This window comes from Zonotrichia leucophrys, chromosome 28 (assembly GCF_028769735.1).
Source record: "Zonotrichia leucophrys gambelii isolate GWCS_2022_RI chromosome 28, RI_Zleu_2.0, whole genome shotgun sequence".
NCBI classification, from domain to species: domain Eukaryota; kingdom Metazoa; phylum Chordata; class Aves; order Passeriformes; family Passerellidae; genus Zonotrichia; species Zonotrichia leucophrys.
Window position 1 is genome coordinate 1,786,900 of NC_088197.1, and position 21,832 is coordinate 1,808,731.

General features: G+C 49.4%; 1 protein-coding gene across 5 annotated transcripts in view; it reads left to right on the forward strand.

The window, feature by feature from the left end:
* DOT1L (DOT1 like histone lysine methyltransferase) overlaps positions 1 to 20,977 on the forward strand; it is a 100,822-nt gene extending 79,845 nt beyond the window's left edge. For 2 of the 5 annotated variants that reach the window (XM_064734603.1, XM_064734606.1), the window contains exons 24-29: positions 1,220 to 1,809; positions 5,840 to 6,045; positions 7,289 to 7,353; positions 8,271 to 9,224; positions 10,363 to 10,978; positions 14,181 to 20,977. In XM_064734603.1, the coding sequence (XP_064590673.1) occupies positions 1,220 to 1,809; positions 5,840 to 6,045; positions 7,289 to 7,353; positions 8,271 to 9,224; positions 10,363 to 10,943 (2,396 nt within the window). In that variant the 3' untranslated portion in view covers positions 10,944 to 10,978; positions 14,181 to 20,977. The remainder of the gene's footprint in view (positions 1 to 1,219; positions 1,810 to 5,839; positions 6,046 to 7,288; positions 7,354 to 8,270; positions 9,225 to 10,362; positions 10,979 to 14,180) is intronic. The other 3 variants (XM_064734605.1, XM_064734607.1, XM_064734608.1) reach the window with 3 other exon arrangements.
* The last annotated feature ends 855 nt before the right edge of the window (positions 20,978 to 21,832 follow it).

The following is a 21,832-nucleotide window of genomic DNA, read 5'->3' on the forward strand; positions in this document are numbered from 1 at the left end:
TGCCAGGTGCTGCAGGCCCTGGAGTGCTGGATAGCTCTGGGTGGGAGCAGAAACTCATGGGTGATGCTCTGATGTGCATCTGGCATAAAGGGTTGGATTGATGTGCCTTTACCTGTAAATAAACAATTGTTTCTGTGGGGATCCAGAGAGTCCCACTGATTTATAGTATGGCAAACCTGCAGAGGGCCTGCAGCTGGTGGCACAGCTGTGTCCTGAGCTGATCTGGCTCTAAAAGTTTTATCTTACAGGGTCTTTAAATAGCAGAATGAATTTTTTGGGGTAGGTTATGGAGGTGCCTCGTGAACAGCTGTAAAGGCACAACAACCTGGGTGGGAAAAGCTCAAATGGGAGAGGATGGGGATCCCTTTAGGTGCAGACATTGCTTCTGACTCTGATCCATGGAAATCATGGTCTTTAGCTACCCTGGGAATGTTGTGGGCCAGGAAAAATAGGTTCTACAGCTGATCCCTCACCAAAGAGTGCTTTTGTCCTCAGTGTTTACCATCCTGAGGGGGTTGGGTTGTTTCAGTATTTGTTTTGCAAAGGGCTTGGCTGCTTTTATCTATAAAGCAAATGAAGTATTTAAAAAACCTTGTTGTAAACCATGTTGTTCCCTTCTGCCCTTTTCATTTAGAGAGCCCAGGCCATCCTAGAGCCCTAAACCCATTTATGATACCCTGTGATAAATTCTGAATTCCTGTCAGAAGATTCCTCCCTTGTGGAATTTTTCTGCCACCATGTCCTTGAAGGTCCCCTGTCACTCCCTAAGTCCCAGCCTTTTGCTGAATTTGGAGGAGGTGGGCTTGTGTGGATGGCAAAGTCCTTCTCTTTTTGGGGAAGGGAAGGACTGAGTCTGGCCATCCATTTCCTTGATGAAAGGAAGGAGTTGAGAGTAGAAGAGCCCTGATTTCAAAAGGGATAATAGTTCAAACATAGGTGTAACTTGAATTCCATGCAAAACTGGGAGGTGCACGTGTTCTGTGGGTACCTCCATATGGCAGGTGAATTTTCCTGAACTGGCAAGAGAGCAGTGGAAGTCCCTAACCCCCAGCTGGCACCTCAGCACCCAGAGAGCCATGTGGAAAAGCAGCCCTGTGTAATGCAGGGCCACTGGCTGTCCTCCAGGCAGAGCTGGAATCCCTCCTGGCCCTCCCAGCCCTGTTCTCAGTGACCTCTCTTGCTCAGCCCCAGCAATGATCTATACTTTCCCTCTCAACAGGTTTTTCTTACTCTTCTGGCTCCGTGGCAGTCAATGGAAATCTTACAAACAGCCCAGCCCATCTTAACCATAGTGTTGATCAGGCAGCTCTGGACGACTCTGGGAGTCTCTTTAACTCTGTAGGGTCTCGGAGTTCCACTCCACAACATCCTTTGCTAATGATGAGGAACTCTGGGCAGAACTCCCCTGCTCAGCAGCACTCGAGCCCCCGCTTAGGTGGCCCGGCCCAGAGCCTGGCAGGGGGACTGCAGAGTGCAGAGGCTCAGAAGATCTTTGCCGAAGCAACAAAGGGGGACCCGCAGTGTGATGCAGCCTTTTCAGATGCCGAGAACGAGGCCAAGAGGAGAATCATCTTTACAATCTCTCCTAATACAGGACATGTAAAACAATCCCCTTGCAGCAAGCACAGCCCCGTGGCAGGCAGCTGCCAGGCCCACGGGCAGGACGGGAAGAAGCGGGGCCGGCGGAAGAGATCGAACCCGGGCAGTGCCAGCGGCAACGGCGCCGTCTCCCCGAAGCGCAAAGCGCTGCCCTCGCTGGCCGGGCTCTTCACACAGCCCTCGGGGTCACCCCTCAACATCAACTCCATGGTAAGGGCACCAGCTGGGCTCTGGGGCAGCTCTGGGAGTGAGGAGAGCAGCCTGGGGGGTGCCTGTTACCTGTTCCCTGAAATAGGGGTCTCCTCGAGTCTCATCAGCTCTTGGAGATCAAGGTAGCTCAGCCTCCTTACAAGGCATAAAATCAACAGGATGGCTTTTGTGGTAGGGTTGGAAACAAAAAGTGTTTATAGGGTGGTGGTTGTTACCTGTGCCCTTGAATAATGGGTCTCCTCGAGTCTCATCAGCTCTTGGAGATCAAGATATCTCAGCTACCTTAAAAGGCATAAAATCAACATGCTTTTGTGCTAGTGCTGCAAACAAAAAGTGTTGGTTTAGAGGGTGATGTCTATTCCCTGAAATAGGGGTCTCCTCGAGTCTCATAAACTCTTGGAGATCAAGGTAGCTCAGCCTCCTTACAAGGCATAAAATCAACAGGATGGCTTTTGTGGTAGGGTTGGAAACAAAAAGTGTTGTTTTAGAGGGTGATGTCTCTGAAACAGGGGTCTCCTCGAGTCTCATAAAATCTTGGAGATAAGATATCTCAGCTACCTTAAAAGGCATAAAATCAACAGGATGGCTTTTGTGCTAGTGCTGCAAACAAAAAGTGTTGGTTTAGAGGGTGATGTCTATTCCCTGAAATAGGGGTCTCCTCGAGTCATCAGCTCTTGAAGATCAAGGTAGCTCAGCTACCTTAAAAGGCATAAAATCAACAGACTTTTGTGCCAGTGCTGCAAACAAAAATGTTTAGAGGGTGGTGGTTGTTACCTGTTTCCTTAAATAATGGGTCTCCTCGAGTCTCATCAGCTCTTGGAGATCAAGGTATCTCAGCTACCTTAAAAGGCATAAAATCAACATGCTTTTGTGATAGTGTTGGAAACAAAAAGTGTTGGTTTAGAGGGTGATGTCTCTGAAACAGGGGTCTCCTCGAGTCTCATAAACTCTTGGAGATCAAGGTAGCTCAGCCTCCTTAGAAGGAATAAAATCAACAGGATTTGTGGTAGTGTTGGAAACAAAAAGTGTTGGTTTAGAGGGTGATGTCTATTCCCTGAAATAGGGGTCTCCTCGAGTCTCATCAGCTCTTGGAGATCAAGATATCTCAGCTACCTTAAAAGGCATAAAATCAACAGGATGGCTTTTGTGGTAGTGTTGGAAACAAAAAGTGTTTAGAGGGTGGTGGTTGTTACCTGTGCCCTTGAATAATGGGTCTCCTTGAGTCTCATCAGCTCTTGGAGATCAAGGTAGCTCAGCCTCCTTAGAAGGCATAAAATCAACAGGATGGCTTTTGTGGTAGTGTTGGAAACAAAAAGTGTTGCTTTAGAGGGTGGTGGCTGTTACCTGTTCCCTTAAATATGGGTTTCCTCGAGCCAGGTCTCATAAGCTCTTGGAGATCTATTTCACACCCAAGATAGCTCAGCTACCTTAGAAGGCATAAAATGAGTAGGATGGCTTCTGTGGTAGTGCTGGAAACAAAAATTGTTGGTTTACAGGGCGGTTGCTGTTACCTGTTCCCTGAAATAGCTCCTTGAGCCAGGTCCCATAAGCTCTTGGAGATCTGTTTGACATTCAACATAGCACAGCTACCTTAGAAGGCATAAAATCAACAGGATTTGTGGTAGTGTTGGAAACTGTGTTTAGAGGGTGGTGGCTGTTACCTGTTCCCTGAAACAGGGGTTTCCTCAAGTCTCATAAGCTCTTGGAGATCTATATCACACCCAAGATAGCTCAGCTACCTTAGAAAGCATAAAATCAACAGGATTTGTTGTAGTGCTGGAAACAAAAAAAGTGTTGCTTTAGAGGGTGGTTGCTGTTTTCTGTTCCCTCTAATATGGGATATCCCTGAAATATCTCTTCAAGTCTCATAAGCTCTTGGAGATCTGTTTAACATTCAAGATAGCTCGGCTACCTTAGAAGGCATCAAATCAGCAGGATGGCTTCTGTGGAAGTGTTAGAAACAAAAAGGTTTTAATAGAAGGCAAAATAACAAAACTCTTTACAGAGAAAAACCCAGCCAGGTACAAGAGGTCCTTTGGCCTTGGTAAAACTCCTCACAAATGCCATTGGTTTCTTTGTTCTCTTCTTTTTCTAGTAAATTGCTCAGGTGGGCCTTTTTGGCTTCTGTCCATTTAACTATCCTTAAGTTTGAGGGGAAATCTCCCAAGTCCTATGAGATGTCTTTTCACCTAATTGAGGAGAGAAACTTCTGGGATTATTTCCTTTTTAAGGGGACAAAGGAGAGTTTGGTCTCTCTGTCAACAGAGGGCACATTCCTATAGTTCCCCAGTGAGCATCTCCTGAGGAAAAGCTGTGTGGGTGAACATTTAGGCAAGGCAGGCAAGTCCACACACAGCACACTCAGCAAAGAGAGGCAGAAGGGCCTTTTGTGTGCTGTGAAAAACACCTTCACTCTCCTGTGAAAATTTGAGGAGTTTAGTAAAGGAAGGGTTTTCAGCTGTGAAAAACACCTTCACTCTGCTGTGAAAGTTTAAGTTTAATAAAGAACAATGGGAGACAAGGACCATGGGGCAAAGGTTGTTACAGCCAGGTGCATCTTGGCACTCAGCCTTTAGGGGTACCCCTTAAATACCTTTTTCCTTACATCAGCCTGTTGCATATCCATAGACTCATATGCCTATCAATAACTAGTTTACATATCCCAGGAACTATTTTACATGGCCCCTCCTTGATCTGCCTTTTTAGAGCATGCATGTTTCTTGGCTGAGGTTTTAGTTCCTTTTCTTTATCACTTCCAGTTTTTGGGCCTTGGTCCACACTTTGTTCAGATACTGATGGTTGGCAGATCTGTACAGGTGTCCTCATCCTGTGTACATTGGATGTTATCCCATCCAGGCAGGCATTTTAACACAAGCACACTGATATCATCTATTCCACTATTATGTCTAAGCTTAATTAACAACAGAAATAAAAAAAATATATCTTTATAACAAGATAACATCGCACATATAAAATTCATTTTACTTTAACATCACACATATAAAATCCATTCTAGTACTAGTGAAAAGCCAATATTATAATATGTAACTATAACATATGGCCAGTTCCAGCAAGATTTATTTCAGAGCACTAAAGGGGAACCAGAGACAAAAGACAAACCAAATGTTCTGTGCACAGGGTTTAGTAGGGAAGGCACAGGGGTGGCACAAAGGGCTTTGGCTTTCAGGGAAGATGGGGCTGGCCACCAGGGATACCACAACCAAGGAGGAAACAGGGAAAGGAGAAACCAGGGGAACTTGGGACATATGGGGGAAGGAGCTGGGATGGATCAGTGTTGGGCAAGATTCCATAGGAAGTGTTTTCTGTCCACCCAGGTGGGGTAAATTCTATGGTAAGACTATGGAAAAACTATGGTAAATCTCTCCAAGGCAAGGTTCTGGGGTTTTCCCTGAGGGGGAAGGAATCAGAGGATTCCACAAGGGATAAGCTCCAGGCTGGAGCTGGAATTGCCATGAGGGCTTTTTGCAGCAATTCCTGCCTCTTGTTTTCACTAAGTTGGTGAACAGTTTGTGTATAAGCAGAACGTCTTCTAAGAGCTCTTTGCTGTCAGAGCATTAAAAATTAAAAATAATCTCTTCCCTCATGACAAAGAGCTTGTTTCTGCAGTGAAGTTGATTTTTGAGGCTGTAGATTCAATATTTTGAAAATAGTTTAAGCTAAGATTGACTAAGCAGCAGAGGAGTGCCAGAAGCATATGGCATTCTTGCTAATGAAGCCAGCTAGAGAGTTGTGTGCATGTGATCCTGCAGTGGAGTTTGAGAAGGAAAGGTTTATCCCACGTCGTCATTTCTGATGTCAAACATGAAATCAAAGAATGAAAATTAGCTATTTTTCCAAGTTTATTTAAGATTCCACCCCAGGTTCTGATGCAGGAGGTGGAAGAGAGCAGCAGTGCTAAACAAGCAGCTGTTGGATGTCCCAGAGCAAGTTAAACCTGCATTAAAATCTTTATAAGATGCCTTTCCAAGTATACTCTCATGTGTAACTGCTTTCTTTCCTTTTCACCCAGGTCAATAACATTAACCAGCCCTTAGAAATAACAGCCATTTCCTCTCCTGAAAACTCCCTGAAGAACTCTCCTGTTCCTTACCAGGACAATGACCAGCCCCCAGTGCTGAAAAAAGAGAAGCCCCTCGTTCAGAGCAACGGTGTCCATTACTCCCCCCTGACATCGGATGACGAGCAGGGCTCTGAGGATGAGCACAATAGCAGCAGGTGAATGCACAGGCCCAGTTTCAGGATAGGGTTTCTCTCAGGGCTGATAACACTGCTCTCAGCAGCAGGGGTGTGTTTAAAGCCTCTTTGTTCTCCTTGCTTAAAAGCCCATCCCATTATGCCAAACCTCTTATGTGGCTGAAGCTGTGAACAGGGGAGGTATTCAGGCAGAATGTGGGAAGCTGCTGTTGCTGCTGCTGTGTTTGCAAAGCTGGCAGGGTCTGGCCTTGGAGATAACTGCTGGAGCAATGACTGAGAGATGGAGGAGACTGAGGGGAGGCTCCTCGGGGGCTGCAGCTCCTCCCCAGGGCAGGCACAGGGGCAGGGGCTGAGCTCTGCTCTGGCACAGGGACAGGAGCCCAGCAAGGGCTGCAGCTGTGCCAGGCCTTGGCATGGAGCTCAGGGCAAGGTTCTGCCCCCCGAGGCTGCTGGGCACTGCCCAGGCTGCCCAGGGAATGGTGCCAAGGCTGCCAGAGCTGCAGGAGCTCCCAGGGGTGCTCAGGGTGGGGCTGTTGGGGTGGCTGTGCAGGGACAGGGCTGGATCAATGATCCCTGAGGGTCCCTCCCAGCTCAGGATATTCTGAGATTTATTTCCCAGCATTGCCCAGCTCATTGTCCCATCCTGGCAGCTCTGGGGTTTCTCTTTGCTCTGCTAATCCAGCAAGGTGCTGGTGGCAACCCCCAGACCTGCCTGGTTTGCCTCTCTCCTCCCCTCAGTTCATCAGGAATCAGGAGGAGGCTCAGCCCAGGGATGGCAGAACCCAGGAGGGCCCTGGCACAGGTGCCCAGAGCAGCTGGGGCTGCCCCTGGATCCCTGGCAGTGCCCAAGGCCAGGCTGGGCAGGGCTGGGAGCAGCCTGGGACAGTGGGAGGTGTCCCTGCCATGGCAGCAGTGGCATGAGATGAGCTTCAAAGTCCTTCCCAAGCCAAACCATCCTGTGGTTCTGAGAAAAATAACCTCTATAGTAATGTGGTTCTGCTTGTTTTGAAAGAAAACAACAAAGTTCTCTGAACATGCACCAATCCTGTCAAAGAGCAGTAATTCTGTAATAGCTCCTGCCTCAAGTTTGTGGTGGGTTTTTGGATGCTTATAAATTCCTTTAGTGACACAAAACTGTGGGACTGAGTTGTATTTTACACTCTCTCATTTGATAAGACCTGATCATGAGGAGTATAGATTGTGAGGGGAAATGTGTAACAAAAGGTTTGCTATAGGTGCAATAACCTTTCTATTTTCTCACTAGAATTGAGAGGAAAATTGCAACAATATCATTGGAAAGCAAATCTCCACAGAAGACTGTTGAAAATGGTATGTGTGAGGAATGGGAATGGTTTGTGGCAATGGCTGGGCCTGGGATGGGTGAAGCTGACGCTCTGTGGGATGTTTCTGCTGCTGGACCAAATGTCATTCTTAATCATCATTAAGCCAGGTGGCTGCTAATTACAGATTTTGGGTCATTTCTTTCTGTAGTCACAGGCCAGCAAAGCTCTGACCAGTTTTTTCACTGACTCAAAGGTGTGAGGAGGGATCTGTAGTACAAATATAGGGGGGGAAAGCAGATCAGTGTCCTCAGACTCTTTCAGAGTGTTGAAATGAATTTTAAGGACTTTCAGGTGACTTTGTAAATATTTCTGCCTTTGGTTCAGAAATAGAATTACAGACTGATAGAGGGTGGGTTTTGAAGGATAAACAATTGGGTGCTGTTCAGAGAAAGGTCTGGATCACCAGGAGCAGCTAGGGGAGCTCAGCCTGGAGAAAAGGAGGCTCGGGGAGTCCTCACTCTCTACAACTCCCTGACAGGAGGGTGCAGCAAAGGGAATGAGACTCTGCTCCCAGGAAACAAGGGACAGAGTAGGATGAAATGGCCTCAAGCTGTGCCAGGAGAGGTTTAGATTGGATATTGTGAGAATTTTTTATTATTTTATGTTATTTATGTATATATTATGTTATTTCTAATTTCAATACCTGACCACCACTAAAAGGCTAGTCAGGCATTGGGAGGGGCCACCCAGGGCAGTGGTGGGGTTCCCATCCCTGGAAGTGTTCAGAATACCAATGGATGGGGCACTTGGGGACATGGTTTAGTGATGGACATGGTGGTGGGGCTGGTTGATGATTGGACTTGATGATCTTAAAGGACTCTGTGATTCTATAAACCCCGTTCTCAAGGGGCAGATTGAATGAATGCTGTTTATTGACATTTCTAAACCTTCCCCCCCATTTAGGTGGCAGCATATCGGGGAGGAAACAAGCACAAAGCAACGAGAACATGAACAGCAGCAAATGGAAATCGACTTTTTCACCGATATCTGACATCAACCTGACCAAAACCACCGACAGCCCCTTGCAGGCCGTGTCAGCTCTGAGCCAGAACTCCCTGTTTGCCTTCAGGCCTCCCTCCGAGGACGGGCTGCCCATGGACACCAAGGTGCCAGGACACCCCAGGAAGAGCCTGGCAGTGCCCTCGGACGGGCTGAGCCCTGGCACAAACCCCCCCAATGGCTTCAGCTACAACGGGGGCCTGTCCTCCGAGCTGGGCCTGCACGGCTTCATGGACGGCGCCGCTCTCCCTCACAAAGCTGGCGACGGCTCCAACTGCTCCCTGGGCTTCCCCTCGCAGCGAGGCAAGGACCTGGGGGTGTCAGACACCAACCTGTTCCTGAACAAGAGGCAGCTGGAAGCTCTGGGCACCAAGGGAGAAGAGCTGAGCCGGCCGGGGGTGAAGGGCAAGGAGCTGGGCGAGCTGAGCGCCCGAGCCGGGGGGGCTGTGGAGAAAAACTCAGTGCAGCACAACGGGAAGGTCGGCAAGGGAAGGGACCGAGACGTGGAGTTTAAAAACGGCCACAACCTTTTCATTTCTGCTGCTGTTTCGTCTGGTGGCCTTCTGAATGGTAAAAGCCTTTCTACTGCTGTTTCCTCAGCAGGGAACCCAGCGCCGTCTGTCCCGACGCACCATCCCTTCCTCAACACTCTGACCACTGGATCACAGTTCCCCCTCGGCCCCATGGCCTTGCAAGCAAACCTCAACTCGGTGACAAATTCCTCAGTATTGCAGTCCTTATTTAATTCAATGCCAGCTGCTGCCAGTCTGGTCCACGTGTCATCAGCTGCAACCAGACTGACTAATTCTCACACTATGGGGAACTTCTCTCCTGGGGTTACAGGTGGAACAGTTGGAGGTAGGCAGAACTCTTTCTCTGGTATAAGACAGGGCCTAAAGGAAAATCTGACACTGCCTCTCCAGGGGTGAAAGCCTTTCATTTCTACAGGATGCCAAGCAGATCTGTCCCACATAACCAGTCTCCTCTCTCTCTCTCTTTCTCTCTCTTGGAATTGCTAGGATGATTTCAGTTCCCTACAGTGAAATCTCATGAGCTTTGTCTGCTAGATGAGCTTGTTGTACCACCTTAATGAAACAATACACCCAGACTTTGTGATTGATAATGTTTGCTTGTTCAGATGTTGCTGTGTTGGAACCAACTTAGGTCTGCCTGCAGGTAACAGATTTGAATTGTCCTGGTACCATGTTAAGGATCTCTAACTTGTCAACTTGAGTAAAGGTTGAGTTTAGGCCTTGAATGGATTTAGCATGATCCAGGAGGAGCAGAACATCAGAGGAGCTGGTGTTGGGAGTTCTGTAGCATTCTGGCCCTTGAATGGACATGAAGAGCATTTCTTGGCCAGGAAGGGCAATGCCATATGCACCTTGCACTTCTGGGATTCTGCACAGGCTTGGCTTCTGTGGCCCACACCGGGGACAAGCTGGCAGGACCAGAAGATAGGCTGGACCTGCCATCTCTTAAGTGTCTAGGGCAGTTTTTCTGACCTGTCCATAATCATTCAGGCACCATGTCGGGAAATCCTAACTCTCACATCTCTCAGCACGTAGATTTGCTGGAATTACACCTCCCCTCTGCTGCCCTGTAAGTGGGGGAGCAGGAGGGTGGGGAGGGAAGAGCAGCACTTTGAGTCTTCAGATAAGCAACTCTAAAGATCACTTCTAATCTCATCAAAACTCTGCCTGTGTGGTATAGAAGTGACAGTTCTTGGGTCTGACCATTTTTCCTCGTGGCCTTTAGAGGTTGGCAGTAGGAAAGGTAAGTGGAACCTTTTGTACCTCCTGGCCTGCACCATTACCTCCTCATTGCTTGCTGCCTTCTCACGCTGCACATTTTTGTATGGGGCTGTGACTTATTATAATTTTGCTTTTGTTTGTTTGTTTGTTTTCCTTTTTTTTTGTTTTGTTTTGTTTCTCTTGTCACTTGAGACTGTACAAAGGCCATCTGTTGAAGCTGAGTTTTTCTCTCCTGTTTGCAGGTATTTTTAACCATGCGGTGCCTTCTGCCTCCTCTCCTCATCAGTTTGGAGCCAGTTTCAGCAGCAGTGCTGTCTCTAGCAGCACCGTGCTAAGCTTAAACCCTCTGCAGGCTGTTGCCAGCACCTCATCCTCATCCTTCCCACCCTCTTCCTCTAATTTAGTAACATCTAGTGAGACTAGACCTGCTCAGCACCTCAACAGAGCTCCAGTGCAATCTGTCTTCCACCCCCCTCCACCTCCTCCTAACGTGTCCTTGCCTCCCCCTCCTCCTTTACTCGCTTCTAACTCCGAGCCTGCTCTCCTGCAGAACCTGCCCTCCATCCCTCCTGGCGAGACGTTCCTGCCTTCCTCCTCCTCCTCCTCCTCCTCCTCCTCTTCCTCTGTCCAGTCTAACTCTTCTTTGTCTCTCAAACTGGCTTCTCTCCAGCACAAACCCTCCCGCCCCTCCTTTACCGTGCACCACCCGCCCCTGCCCCGCGTGCTCCCGCAGCCCAACGCCGCTGGCACGGCCGCTATGTGGGTGACCCTTGGCATGCAGCCTCCTTATGCTTCGCACCTTTCGGGGGTTAAGCCACGATAAAGAGCTTGCTTAGCTAACAGTTCTTGTTTTGTAAGGTAAGGCCAGACACAAAACCAGAGGAGTTTGCGGGCGAGATGCTCACTTGACGCTTCTTCCTTTGCAGAGAGAGAGAGAGAGAGGTCGGGGCCGGGCTCCGTGAAACAGGAACATCTGAAACGGGGAAAATGAGTCCTAAAATGGGGGAGAGAAACCTCTGAAATAGGGAGAGGAATCTCTCAAATGTGGGGATTGAAATCTCTAAAATGGGAATTGAAATCTCTAAAATGTGGAGATTGAAATCTCTAAAATGTGGGGATTGAAATCTCTAAAATGGGAATTGAAATCCCTAAAATGTGGGGATTGAAATCTCTAAAATGGGGATTGAAATCTCTAAAATGTGGGGATTGAAATCTCTAAAATGTGGGGATTGAAATCTCTAAAATGTGGAGATTGAAATCTCTAAAATGTGGGGATTGAAATCTCTAAGATGTGGGGAGCGAATCAGCTGGTGGCAGAGGATGGAGAAAATGAGCCCTAAAATGGGGGAGAGAAACCTCTGGAATGGGGAGAGGAATCTCTAAAATGTGAGGATTGAAACCTCTAAAATGGTGATTGAAACCTCTGAAATGGGGATTTGAAATCTCTAAAATGTGAGGATTGAAATCTCTAAAATGTGGAGGTTTGAAATCTCTAAAATGTGAGGTTTGGAATCTCTAAAATGTGAGGATTGGAATCTCTAAAATGGGGATTGAAATCCCTAAAATGTGGTGATTGAGGTCTCTAAAATGGGGATTGAAATCCTAAAATGTGGTTGCATTGATGTCTCTAAAATGTGGGATTGAAACCAAAATGTGGGGGATCTAATTGGGATGAAATCTCATGGATGAAATTCCGGATTGAAATCTCTAAAATGGGGATTGAAATCTCAAAATGTGGGGATTGAAATCTCTGTGAAATGTCCGGATTGAAATCTCGAAAATGTGGGGATTGAAATCTCGAAAATGTGGGGATTGAAATCTCTAAATAAATATGGGATTGAATCGCTAAAATGTGAGGATTGAAATCTCTAAAATGTGGGGAGAGGAATCTCTAAAATGTGGGGATTGAAATCTCTGAAATGTGGGATGAAATCAGAATGGTGATCAGATGGAGGTTGTCTCTCTGTTCTGGGAGTCAGGATTTCTCGACAAAAAGTGCTCACAGGGGATAAATCTCTATGATGACTCAGGGATTGAATTCAGGGATTGACATCTTCAAAGGATGAGAAAATCTCTTTGGAGAAATCACAGGAGGAAAGTAATTTTCTATGTGGTTTTATACAGGTTTTGGAAGTGGGTGTTGCCCATCTGATCCCCCCTCTTGCACAGCCTGTTTATCCCAAACCAGTCCTTGTCTGTAGCACTGAGGTGCCCAAAGTCCTATTTGTACTTGTGTGACAATGTGGGTGGTGTAAAACTGCCATCAACACAGCGCTCTAATGCATAATAACATCTCTGGGTTATAAGCTTCAGCTTTGCTTGGAGAGCAAATTCCCTGGGCCTGCAGTGCAGTCAGTGTCCCTGCAGCACTGGAAACACGAGCACAGGTAGCAGAGCGGGGCTGGGACTCCCCTGTCACTTCCCTGTGCTGCCCTTGCTGCCAGGGCCAGCAGGAACAGCCCCAGCAGATGTTTTATTTTTGCTCACAAGCCCTGGGAGCACAGGGAATGTGCAGGGGGCAGAGGGCTCCACTCTCCACAAAGGCTGCAGGAGCTTCTGGAGGCCGTGTGCATTTCTCCTGCAGCAGGTACTGACTGAACTGTCTCCAGAATAAACTGTACCACCACAGAGCTGGGTCCTGTGGTCAATGCAAACGCTCTGTGGCAATCCTGCTGTACCAAACTCGTGCTTGCCAAGTGCATCCAAGTGTGCCCAGCCCCAGAGCTGGCTCCCTGCTTTCCTTGTAGGTCTGTGATGTTGTTGCTGTCCACTGGTACCAAAGCTACAAACGTGGTTGAACACACTTTGCTGCTTTATAAAACTCGATTACAACACACCTGAGAGAGCCTCTGTGCATTGTGTGTAGTGTTTTCCTCATCAAATTCCTCCTCAGACACCACAAAACCCCTGGTTAGGCTTTTGGGAGGCACGTAAGTATTGCCAGGTCCTTCCCTGAGGAAAGGGAGGCTGAGGAAAGGATTTGTGTGCCAGCAGAGACGTGGGCATGGAAAACCCCCAAAAGGAGAGAGGATGGGGATGGAGGAAGATGGGGATGATGAGGAGGGTCTCTGTTGGAATTACCTGGAACTGAGACCATGCTGGACTCAGACATTTCAGTCCCTGTCACTGAAAAATACTGAAAATAAGAGGCAAGGCACAAAAGGGACTGGTAGAAAAATAGCTGGGTGTCAAAGGTGGGTTATGGAGCACAGGAGCAGAACTGATGGGGCCTGAGGTGGTTGTGATCTCAAGCCCTGTGACTGGAAGCCAAGGGATTTGAGCAGTGCCCTTGATTTCAGTGGGAACAGAAATGGGTTCAGATGTGGAACCAGGAATTGGGGGCTGAAATAATCTGCTGTGCTTCTGTGCTGGCACAGCTGGGCCTGCTCACCTGGACAGGAGAAGGCTCCAGGGACACCTCAGAGCCCCTTTTGGGGCCTGAAGGGGCTCCAGGAGAGCTGCAGAGGGACTGGGGACAAGGCCTGCAGGGACAGGACACAGGGAATGGCTCCCACTGCCACAGGGCAGGGCTGGGTGGGAGATTGGGAATCAGGAATTGTGGAATCCATGCCTGGAATGGATTTCCCAGAGCAGCTGGGGCTGCCCCTGGATCCCTGGCAGTGCCCAAGGCCAGGCTGGGCAGGGCTGGGAGCAGCCTGGGACAGTGGGAGGTGTCCCTGCCATGGCAGGGCTGGCACTGGGTGGGCTCTGAGGTCCCTCCCAACCCATGTCCCTCCCCCACAATAATAACAAAAAAAGCAGATTAACTTTTACTCTAAAAAGGTGAAATACTGAGGGGGAAAATACCTTTTTTACTCTTTTCCCCTCACTTGATTTCAGTCCCATAGGACAGAGTTCAACACAGCTTGAAAAACTTCAGCATTTGGATGGCCCACAAATCCCTTGGAACATCCATCCCTTCCTCTAATGGGGATTGGGCCAAGATTTGCTTCATCTGAGGAGGTCTTGGAGCAATGTAGGAATGATTGACACATCTAACAACACAGCAGATTTTTGCCTTTTATTTAGATGAGTCTCTTCCTCTCCTCCTGTTGTGCAGGTAACTAGGATTTCTACCTCAACCCAATGTGACCTATGCAAGGACAACGTGGACCAACTTCACTCGGCTTCCACTGAAAGGTGCTCACCTGGCCTGTGCAGGGGTTTCTACTCTTACTACTGGACAAAATAAAAACCATGAAAAAAAGACCTAAACAACAGAGCAAACATTTACTGTGAATCTGACTAAAAAAAAAAAGAAAAAAAAGGAAAAAAAGGCAAAAAAAAAGGCAAAAGAAATGCTTAAAGCTCCAGTTTGTATTGTTGATAGTTTAGATAAAGTATTTATCTTTTTTTTAAAGTGAAAACAATTTTGACTTATTTTATTCCACCTAGATTCATAAATACAAGTTATTATTATTAAATTCTCTGAATACTAAAGGACTGGCACACCAGCAGAGATGTAAAAGAGCCTCCTCGGTGCTATTTTGTCCGTCAGAACTGTGCCTCTGGTTTGAATCCTTGGTGCTGATTTCGGGGGGTTGACCAATGCCAAACCCAGTTTTTAAAGGTCTGCAGATTATTTATTCCCCTGCCTGTGTTCATATCCCAAACTCCTCTTGGTTGGCAGCCAGGGCTGACAGAGGGAGGAATTCTCCCCCAGGGTTTGGTTCAGACTGAGCCAGGCCCTTTTTACCTGGGTGGGTTTTAATTGAGTTTGTGACTAACGAGGGCTCTGTGGAGCAGCCTGGGCAGGCACAGCTGGAACAGGAGGAATCCAAGTCCTGCCCCATCCCAGCTCCTTCCCTGGTGCTGCTGGGTCACTGTGAATTTTGGTAGCTGGTCTGGTAACGCTTTTTGGGGCTGGCCTTGGTGTTTGAGCAGGTGCTGGTGCTGTGCCAGCTCTGGGAAGGTTGAACATTGAACATTGTGTTTGTGTCCTGTGCAGGCTGCAGACTTTGCTCAGCTCGTTGTTCTTTCCTTCCAAGCACAACAGGTTTCCTTGGTAGGGATTTGATACTTGACAAGGTGCATTTTGCTTTTGTGTTCCTTTGCTTTTCAGTAGGTTTTTGAATGGTAGTTCACAAAAACACCCCGAGCTGAGCCTGCGCTGTCCCTGTCCCCCTGCGTCGTCACTCGGTGCCGTGTGTGCAGGAAGGGCTGATTTTATAGAGCTGTGCTGAAAACTTCTGAGTTTTTATGCTTTGTTTCCTTTGGTTTTAGTTTGTACAATGCACAATGAACCTGTAAAAAACTTATTTATTCAAGTGCACAAAGTGAGGAGGAGAAGGAGGATTCATTGAAGTAGAAATCAGCCTGGTCTGAGTTCAGGCTGGGCCAAGCACCAATTAAAAATATCACAGTAGAAAGGGGATTGCAACAGCAAAATGACTGGAAAAAAAAAATCACATTCAGGCTTTGGAAAACACTTCCCTGGTGCTCAGAGGCTTTAAATCCCTTCTAATGCTACCTGGTGATCTCCCACTGCAGCATCAGGCACTGCAGGAGCCCCTTGGAGCCCCCAGGGCCACAGAGCTGCTCTGGGTTTGGGGTCAGTGGGGTCCCTGTGCCCTCCTGGGCTCTCCTGGTGCCCAGCAGGGTTGGGGGTGCTGGAGGGGCTCAGGGGCTGCAGCAGCTCCTCCCTGTGCAGGTTCAGCTCTGAGCCCCACCCTGGGCACTCCTGGGGAGGTTTAGGACCAGGTGCAGTCCTAGGGAAGGTTTAGGACCAGGTGCAGCTGTCCTGTGTTTTCCTGGCTGTGTCTTCCATGGCAGCCTCTGGCTCTGGCTTTGCCTCCTCATCCTCTGCCCTGGGAGTTGGGGGCATTTTGGGATTTCTGCTTTGTGTCCTGCTGAGGGTCTGGCAGCTCGAGGAGAGCCTGGGGAAGGGCAGGAATGCTCAGGGGGTGAGAGGAACATCAGTAGCTTCTCGTAGGAGCCAAAGACAGTGAATGTCCTGGAATCCAGGAGCGCAGTAACCCAGGTGTTGTGCAGCTGGGAGTTGGGCAGCTCCAGCTGCTGCCCCAGCACCCAGCAGTGCTGGGGCCTCTGGAGACTGCAAATGAGTGATTGCTGGAGGGGCAGCAGCCTTAATTAATTTCCTAATTACCTCTCCCACATGGTTTATATCTCTGGTGAAAGAGAGAGAGGAGGAAATTCGAGTAGAAGCTTTTCAGATCCTTTCCTGCAGAGGGACCAGGATTTGGTGTCCCTTGGAGCTCTTGTGCCTCCCTTCACCTCCAGCCACAGAGATCCAGGAAGAAAACTCAGCTGCCATCCTTGTCCTGGCTTGGGCAGTGCCCAGGGCACTGCCAGGATTGTGCTGGAGGAGGAACCAGCCCAGAGATCCCATGGAAAACAGGCCTGTGTCACCTGTGCCACCTGTGTCACCTGTGCCACCTGTGTCACCTGTGCCACCTGTGTCTCCTGTGTCACCCTCCCTGCGTGCTGAGGAGGGACAGACCCTTTGGGAGTGATGTGCTCTGCATCATCAGAGCTGTCAGAGCTCAGGGTGGCCTGGCCACTGTCACCTCCCAGCTGGGCTCTCTGATCTGACAGATCTTTTCCAACCTGAACCCTTCTGTGATTCCAGGAGCCTTTGGAGCCTTGGGTGAGCAGTTTGTCCCTGGGTGCTGTGGGAAAGCAAAGCCTGGCTGTGCCTCGGTGGCACCTCTGTCACCAGGCAGTGCCCAGGGCAGGCTCAGGAGCAGCCTCAGGAATGGCAGCACAGCTGGCACTGAGCCTCTGCCACCCCCGGAGCTTTGGCTCTGTGACTCTCCAGATGTCACCAGGAAGGGGAGCAGAGCCAGCAGTGAATCTTTGGGGTTCCTGCAAAGGATCCAGTCTGCCTGAGCCTCATCCTGCCCTGCCTGTGCAGCTTTGCCTGCTGCCACCCCAGTGCCCTCTGTGCCCACCCTGCCACCCCAGTGCCCTCTGTGCCCCCTCTGGGGGTTCTGGAGCTGCCCAGCCTTGCTGCTGTCCCCAGCCCTGCCCTGTGGCTGCTCCTGGCTGTGATTCCCAGGCTGTGCTTCCAGCTGGGCCCAGCTCAGCCCTGAGGGAGCCCAGGGGGCACTTTGGGGTTGGTGCCTCAGCTCTGGCTGAGCTGGGAGATGTTTTTGCCAAGAGATTCCTGGTTTTGTCTTCCCTCTCCCTGACCTTTCATTGCTTTGCCATGATCTGGGGCAAGCTCAGCTTCAAATCTTGGACTCACAGAACATCCTGAGTTGGAAGAGACCTGGAGGCTCCTGGAATGCAGCTCCTGGCCAGGCTCTCACTGCTCTGTCTGCACTTTGGGAAGAGCTCTCACCTGCCTTGGATCCGTGTGGCCACAGCTGTGACCCCACTGCTGCAACCCTGAGCCAGGAGCTGGAACCTGTCTGCACTGATTGAAGATTTTTGGAGCAATCAAAGCCAAGCAGTTCCAACAAAGAGAATTTCTCCTGCTGGGGCTGGGTCCAGCCCTTGTGGGGCTGTCACAACTCCCCCTCCTCCAGGCCCCTGCTGCCAGCAAAGGACTCGCCAGGGAGCAAAAACACATCTTGGAGCAAATCTGCTGCCAGAAAATGGAACTTCCTGAGTGCTGTGCTGAGGAAAACCTGTCCCTGCTGCTGAATGTCAGCCTTGAGGAACAAGAATTCTGTGGGCTCTTCCTTTCCTGGGCTTCTGCCACCCCTGTCCCCTGGGAGCCCCAGTGCTGGGAGGGCTCCAGAGGCACTGCACCTAAATTTGGGATTTGCTGCAGATGAGGAATTCAGCAGCAATCCTTCTTCCATCAGCCAGGGCTGTGGGGACGCTCAGCAGCTGGAATTGCTGAGGATGGATCTGAGCTGGTTCAGGGCACAAAGGGATTGGAGGTTTCCCTCCAGCCCCTCCAGGCTTGGCACAAACGGGGCTGTTCCCTGCAGGGTCAGTCTGGAGCATCTTCACCTCCCTGCAGCTGTGGCTGCAATGGGAGAGAGGAGGGAAAGCAGCTCATCCTCACTGCCCTGGCATCTCCAGCTCCCTCTGATCACCAGGAATTTGTGTCTCCTCAGCCACTCAGATCAGAAATTCTTGTGCTTCCATCTCTTTACCTTCCTTGCTGTTGGCAGCACTTTATCTTCCAGTGCAGGCTCTGTGCTCCCTCTGCTCCTGGCTGGGCTCTGGGCTCAGCCTGGCACAAGAAATGGGATTTCCCCTCATGGCTGGGATCAAACTGAGCTTGGAGGGTCTGTCTGGGGTCAGTCCCTGAGGTCCAGGCAGGAGGGTGACATCCCTTGCTCATGAATGGATTTACTCATCTCTTCTTGAATGCAGAGATTGCAAATCCCCAGGACTCGTCACTCCTTAGAGTGAAACTCGCCCAGCTCTGGGTCACACTCAGTTCAGCTGAGTCACTTTCTCCTTTCTTTAGTCAAATTTAATCTTTGAGGAGTTCATTTGAGCAGTTGCAGCCTGGGAGGGGAGAGGTTTCCAGTCTGATCAGCTCTTCCATCCCACCTGGGAACAGTCCAATTGTTGCTGCAGGGCTGTGTGGGGCTGTGTCCCTGCCCTCACCCTGGGGACAGATTTCCTTCTGAGACGTCTGCTGGGGTCACTTCAGCCTTCTTTGGCTTCTTAAATGACTTTATTGGTGCTTTCCAATCTTCCCAAACTGATTCTGTTCAGACACATCTGGGAGGAGATGGGTGAGAGCCTGACCTGCCCCACCTGCAGCTCCTGCACCTTCACCCATCTCTGTGGGTGCCTCAGTGAATTCACTGCCCGTGCTCGCTGCTCCCATCTCAGCCCAGGAGCTGCATCCTCCTGCTCTGCTGGGCTGCCCCATCCCAGTCCAGGGCAGGCAGCCCTGCTTGGGTTCTGCTGGGCTTTGGTTCTGCTGGGCTTTGGTTCTGCTGGGCTTTGGTTCTGCTGGGCTTTGGTTCTGCTGGGCTTTGGTTCTGCTGGGGTTGTGTGTTCAGCATCTGCCACCATGGATGTTTGTCCGCTTGGTAGAGAATCCAGGTGCCAGGGTGGTGACAGGGGGTGGTGACAGGGACAATCCCAGTGCCAGCAGTGCAGAGCTGCTGGGGACACTCAGCCCTGGCTCAGGGAGGGGACAGGAGGGGGCAGTCAGTGCTTCCAGCTCCTCTGGGTCCCTTTAGAGCCCACCTTGGCACTGGGGATCTGTGCCCCCTGTGCCCCCTGTGCCCCGAGGATGCTCTGGCTCCCCTGCCCTGCTCCAGCTCCTCCTGATGGGACCCCAGTGCTGGGAGCTGCTCTCAGGCTGTTGCTGATGGGGATCCCCTCCCTGCCCAGCCCTCCCTGGGCCCTTCCTGCCCCCCTGGGCCCTGCAGGCCCTGCCCAGGGTCCCTGTCCCTGGAGCTGCCGTTCCCCAGGGCTGGGGCTCTGTCACTGGTGCTGAGGTGGCTTTGCTGGGTCACATCCTGTGTGACCCCTTTGATTTTGGTGCTGGAATTCTCCCTCTGCCCCAGGCCCTGGAAACCTGAGGGGTCTCTGTGGGTTTTGTCCTGGGTAACTCCACCCTGGAATGATCCCAACTCCCGGGGAAAATTCTGATTTTCTTGTTCTGCCTGAGCCCGAAGCACAGAGGGGATTCAGGGCTGGGAGCAGGGCAGGGCCTTGGACAGGGCTGTGAACCCAAAAAGCTTTTGGGGAGCAGAAACTTCACAGTGTTTTTGTGAACTATCTTTGCGGCACTGAGGAAAAATCACAGGAATTGGAGTTTTGGGAGCACAGATGTGCAGTCAGTGTATGAATATTTGAAGTCTTACTGGTTTTAAAGGTTTATTTTCTTTGTTTTTTTTTTTTTTTGCTCCATTTCCATTTTCCACTCCATTTGCGGGTCAGGTTTTCACTAAAAGCAGTTTCAAAATGTTGTTGTGCCATATTTTATTTATCCTTCTACATTATAAATATATAAATATATATTTAGACTGAATATTGCATTGAAAGATGCTGTTATTGGGAACTTCAGGGTTTAAACCCAAGACAAAATAAAATTGGGAAATAATTCTCCAGTGTTTTTACTGTTTAGGATCCTCTTCCTGAAGAGGTTCCTTGAGTTCTTTGTGGTGTAAAAACAAAATCTCATCTGAAAATTCCAAGTTTGACGATGCTAACCCTGAAGTTCTCAGGTTTGTGATCCTTTGGTTTTCTTGAGGTACATCTGGTTGCTTTTCTGGTGCAGTCAATAATTTTTTTAAAAGGTTTTGTCTCTGGAGTTATTGAGGAAAAGGTGGAATGGGTTGATCCATCCTGCTTGGCTTTTTAACCTATTAATCTTTGAAGTGATCGATTTCCAATTAAAACCCAACTTTTTAGGTCTCTGTTCTACTTAAACTTCTTAGGAGTGAGAGCCTGCCCTCGCTGAGTGGGACTTGGATGGGGAAAGCAGTAGATGATGAGGTTGCTGTTGCTCAGGAATTGATTAGTAAACTTTTAACTACTAATAAAAATCCATTTTTCAATGGATTTTTAGAAAAACCCATTTTCTTAGGACAGTGATATGGGATGTTTCCTAGTGAATAGGAATTAGTTTATATAGTTTAGCCTATTAAACTGAATTATTTAAAATTCAAACTTCCCCTAATTTATCTCTTTTTTTTTTGGTTTTTTTTTGGTTGGTTTGTTTTTGGATTTTATTTTTTTTTTATACTGGTAAGTTGTTCTGTCATTCCTTTCATTCCTGCCTAGCAGTAGTGTGAATTCTGGTGTGTATATATGTATGTATAATATATATATTTCCACCCAGCCTTTCTAATTCTCCACAATGTAAGAGTTAGTTTTTGCTCCCCTCCCTCCACTTAATTTCTTGTGTCTCCCTTGATTTGTAATTGAAATGATGCTTTGAAGTTTTGTCTTTATATTAAAGTGTCTGTATTTTAATACACCGAGCTCGTGTGGACTTTCACTGCCTCAGCAGAGTCAGGAGGGAAATGGGATTTGGGGTTTTATGGGGGCACAGAGGGATTTGGGGGGCTCAGAGGGATTTGGGGTTTTTGGGGGCACAGAGGGATTTGGGGGGCACAGAGGATTTGGGGTTTTTGGGGGCACAGAGATTGGGACAGTGGATTTGGGGTTTTGGGGGCACAGAGGGATTTGGGGGGCACAGAGGGATTTGGGGTTTTATGGGGGCACAGAGGGATTTGGGGTTTGTGGGGGCACAGAGGGATTTGGGGGGCACAGAGGGATTTGGGGTTTTGGGGGCACAGAGGGATTTGGGGTTTCTGGGGGCACAGAGGGATTTGGGGGGCACAGAGGGATTTGGGGTTTGTGGGGACACAGATGGGATTTGGGGTTTGTGGGAGCACAGAGGGATTTGGGAGGCACAGAGGGATTTGGGGTTTTTGGGGGCACAGAGGGATTTGGGGTTTGTGGGAGCACAGATGGATTTGGGGTTTGTGGGGGCTCAGAGGGATTTGGGGGGCACAGAGGGATTTGGGGTTTGTGGGGGCACAGAGGGATTTGGGGGGCACAGAGGGATTTGGGGTTTATGGGGGCTCAGAGGGATTTGGGGTTTTTGGGAGCACAGAGGGGTCCCTGAACCAGGCAGCACCTTCAGCTCTGGGGTTTGGGGATCCCATTGAGGGTTTGGGGATCCTGTGCTGGCACTGGGGAGGGACAGCAGGGCCTGGGACAGCTCTGGGCCCATCAAGGGACATTGAGGGGCTGGGGGTGTCCAGGGGAGGGAGCAGAGCTGGGGAAGGGTCTGGAGCTCCAGGAGAGGCTGAGGGA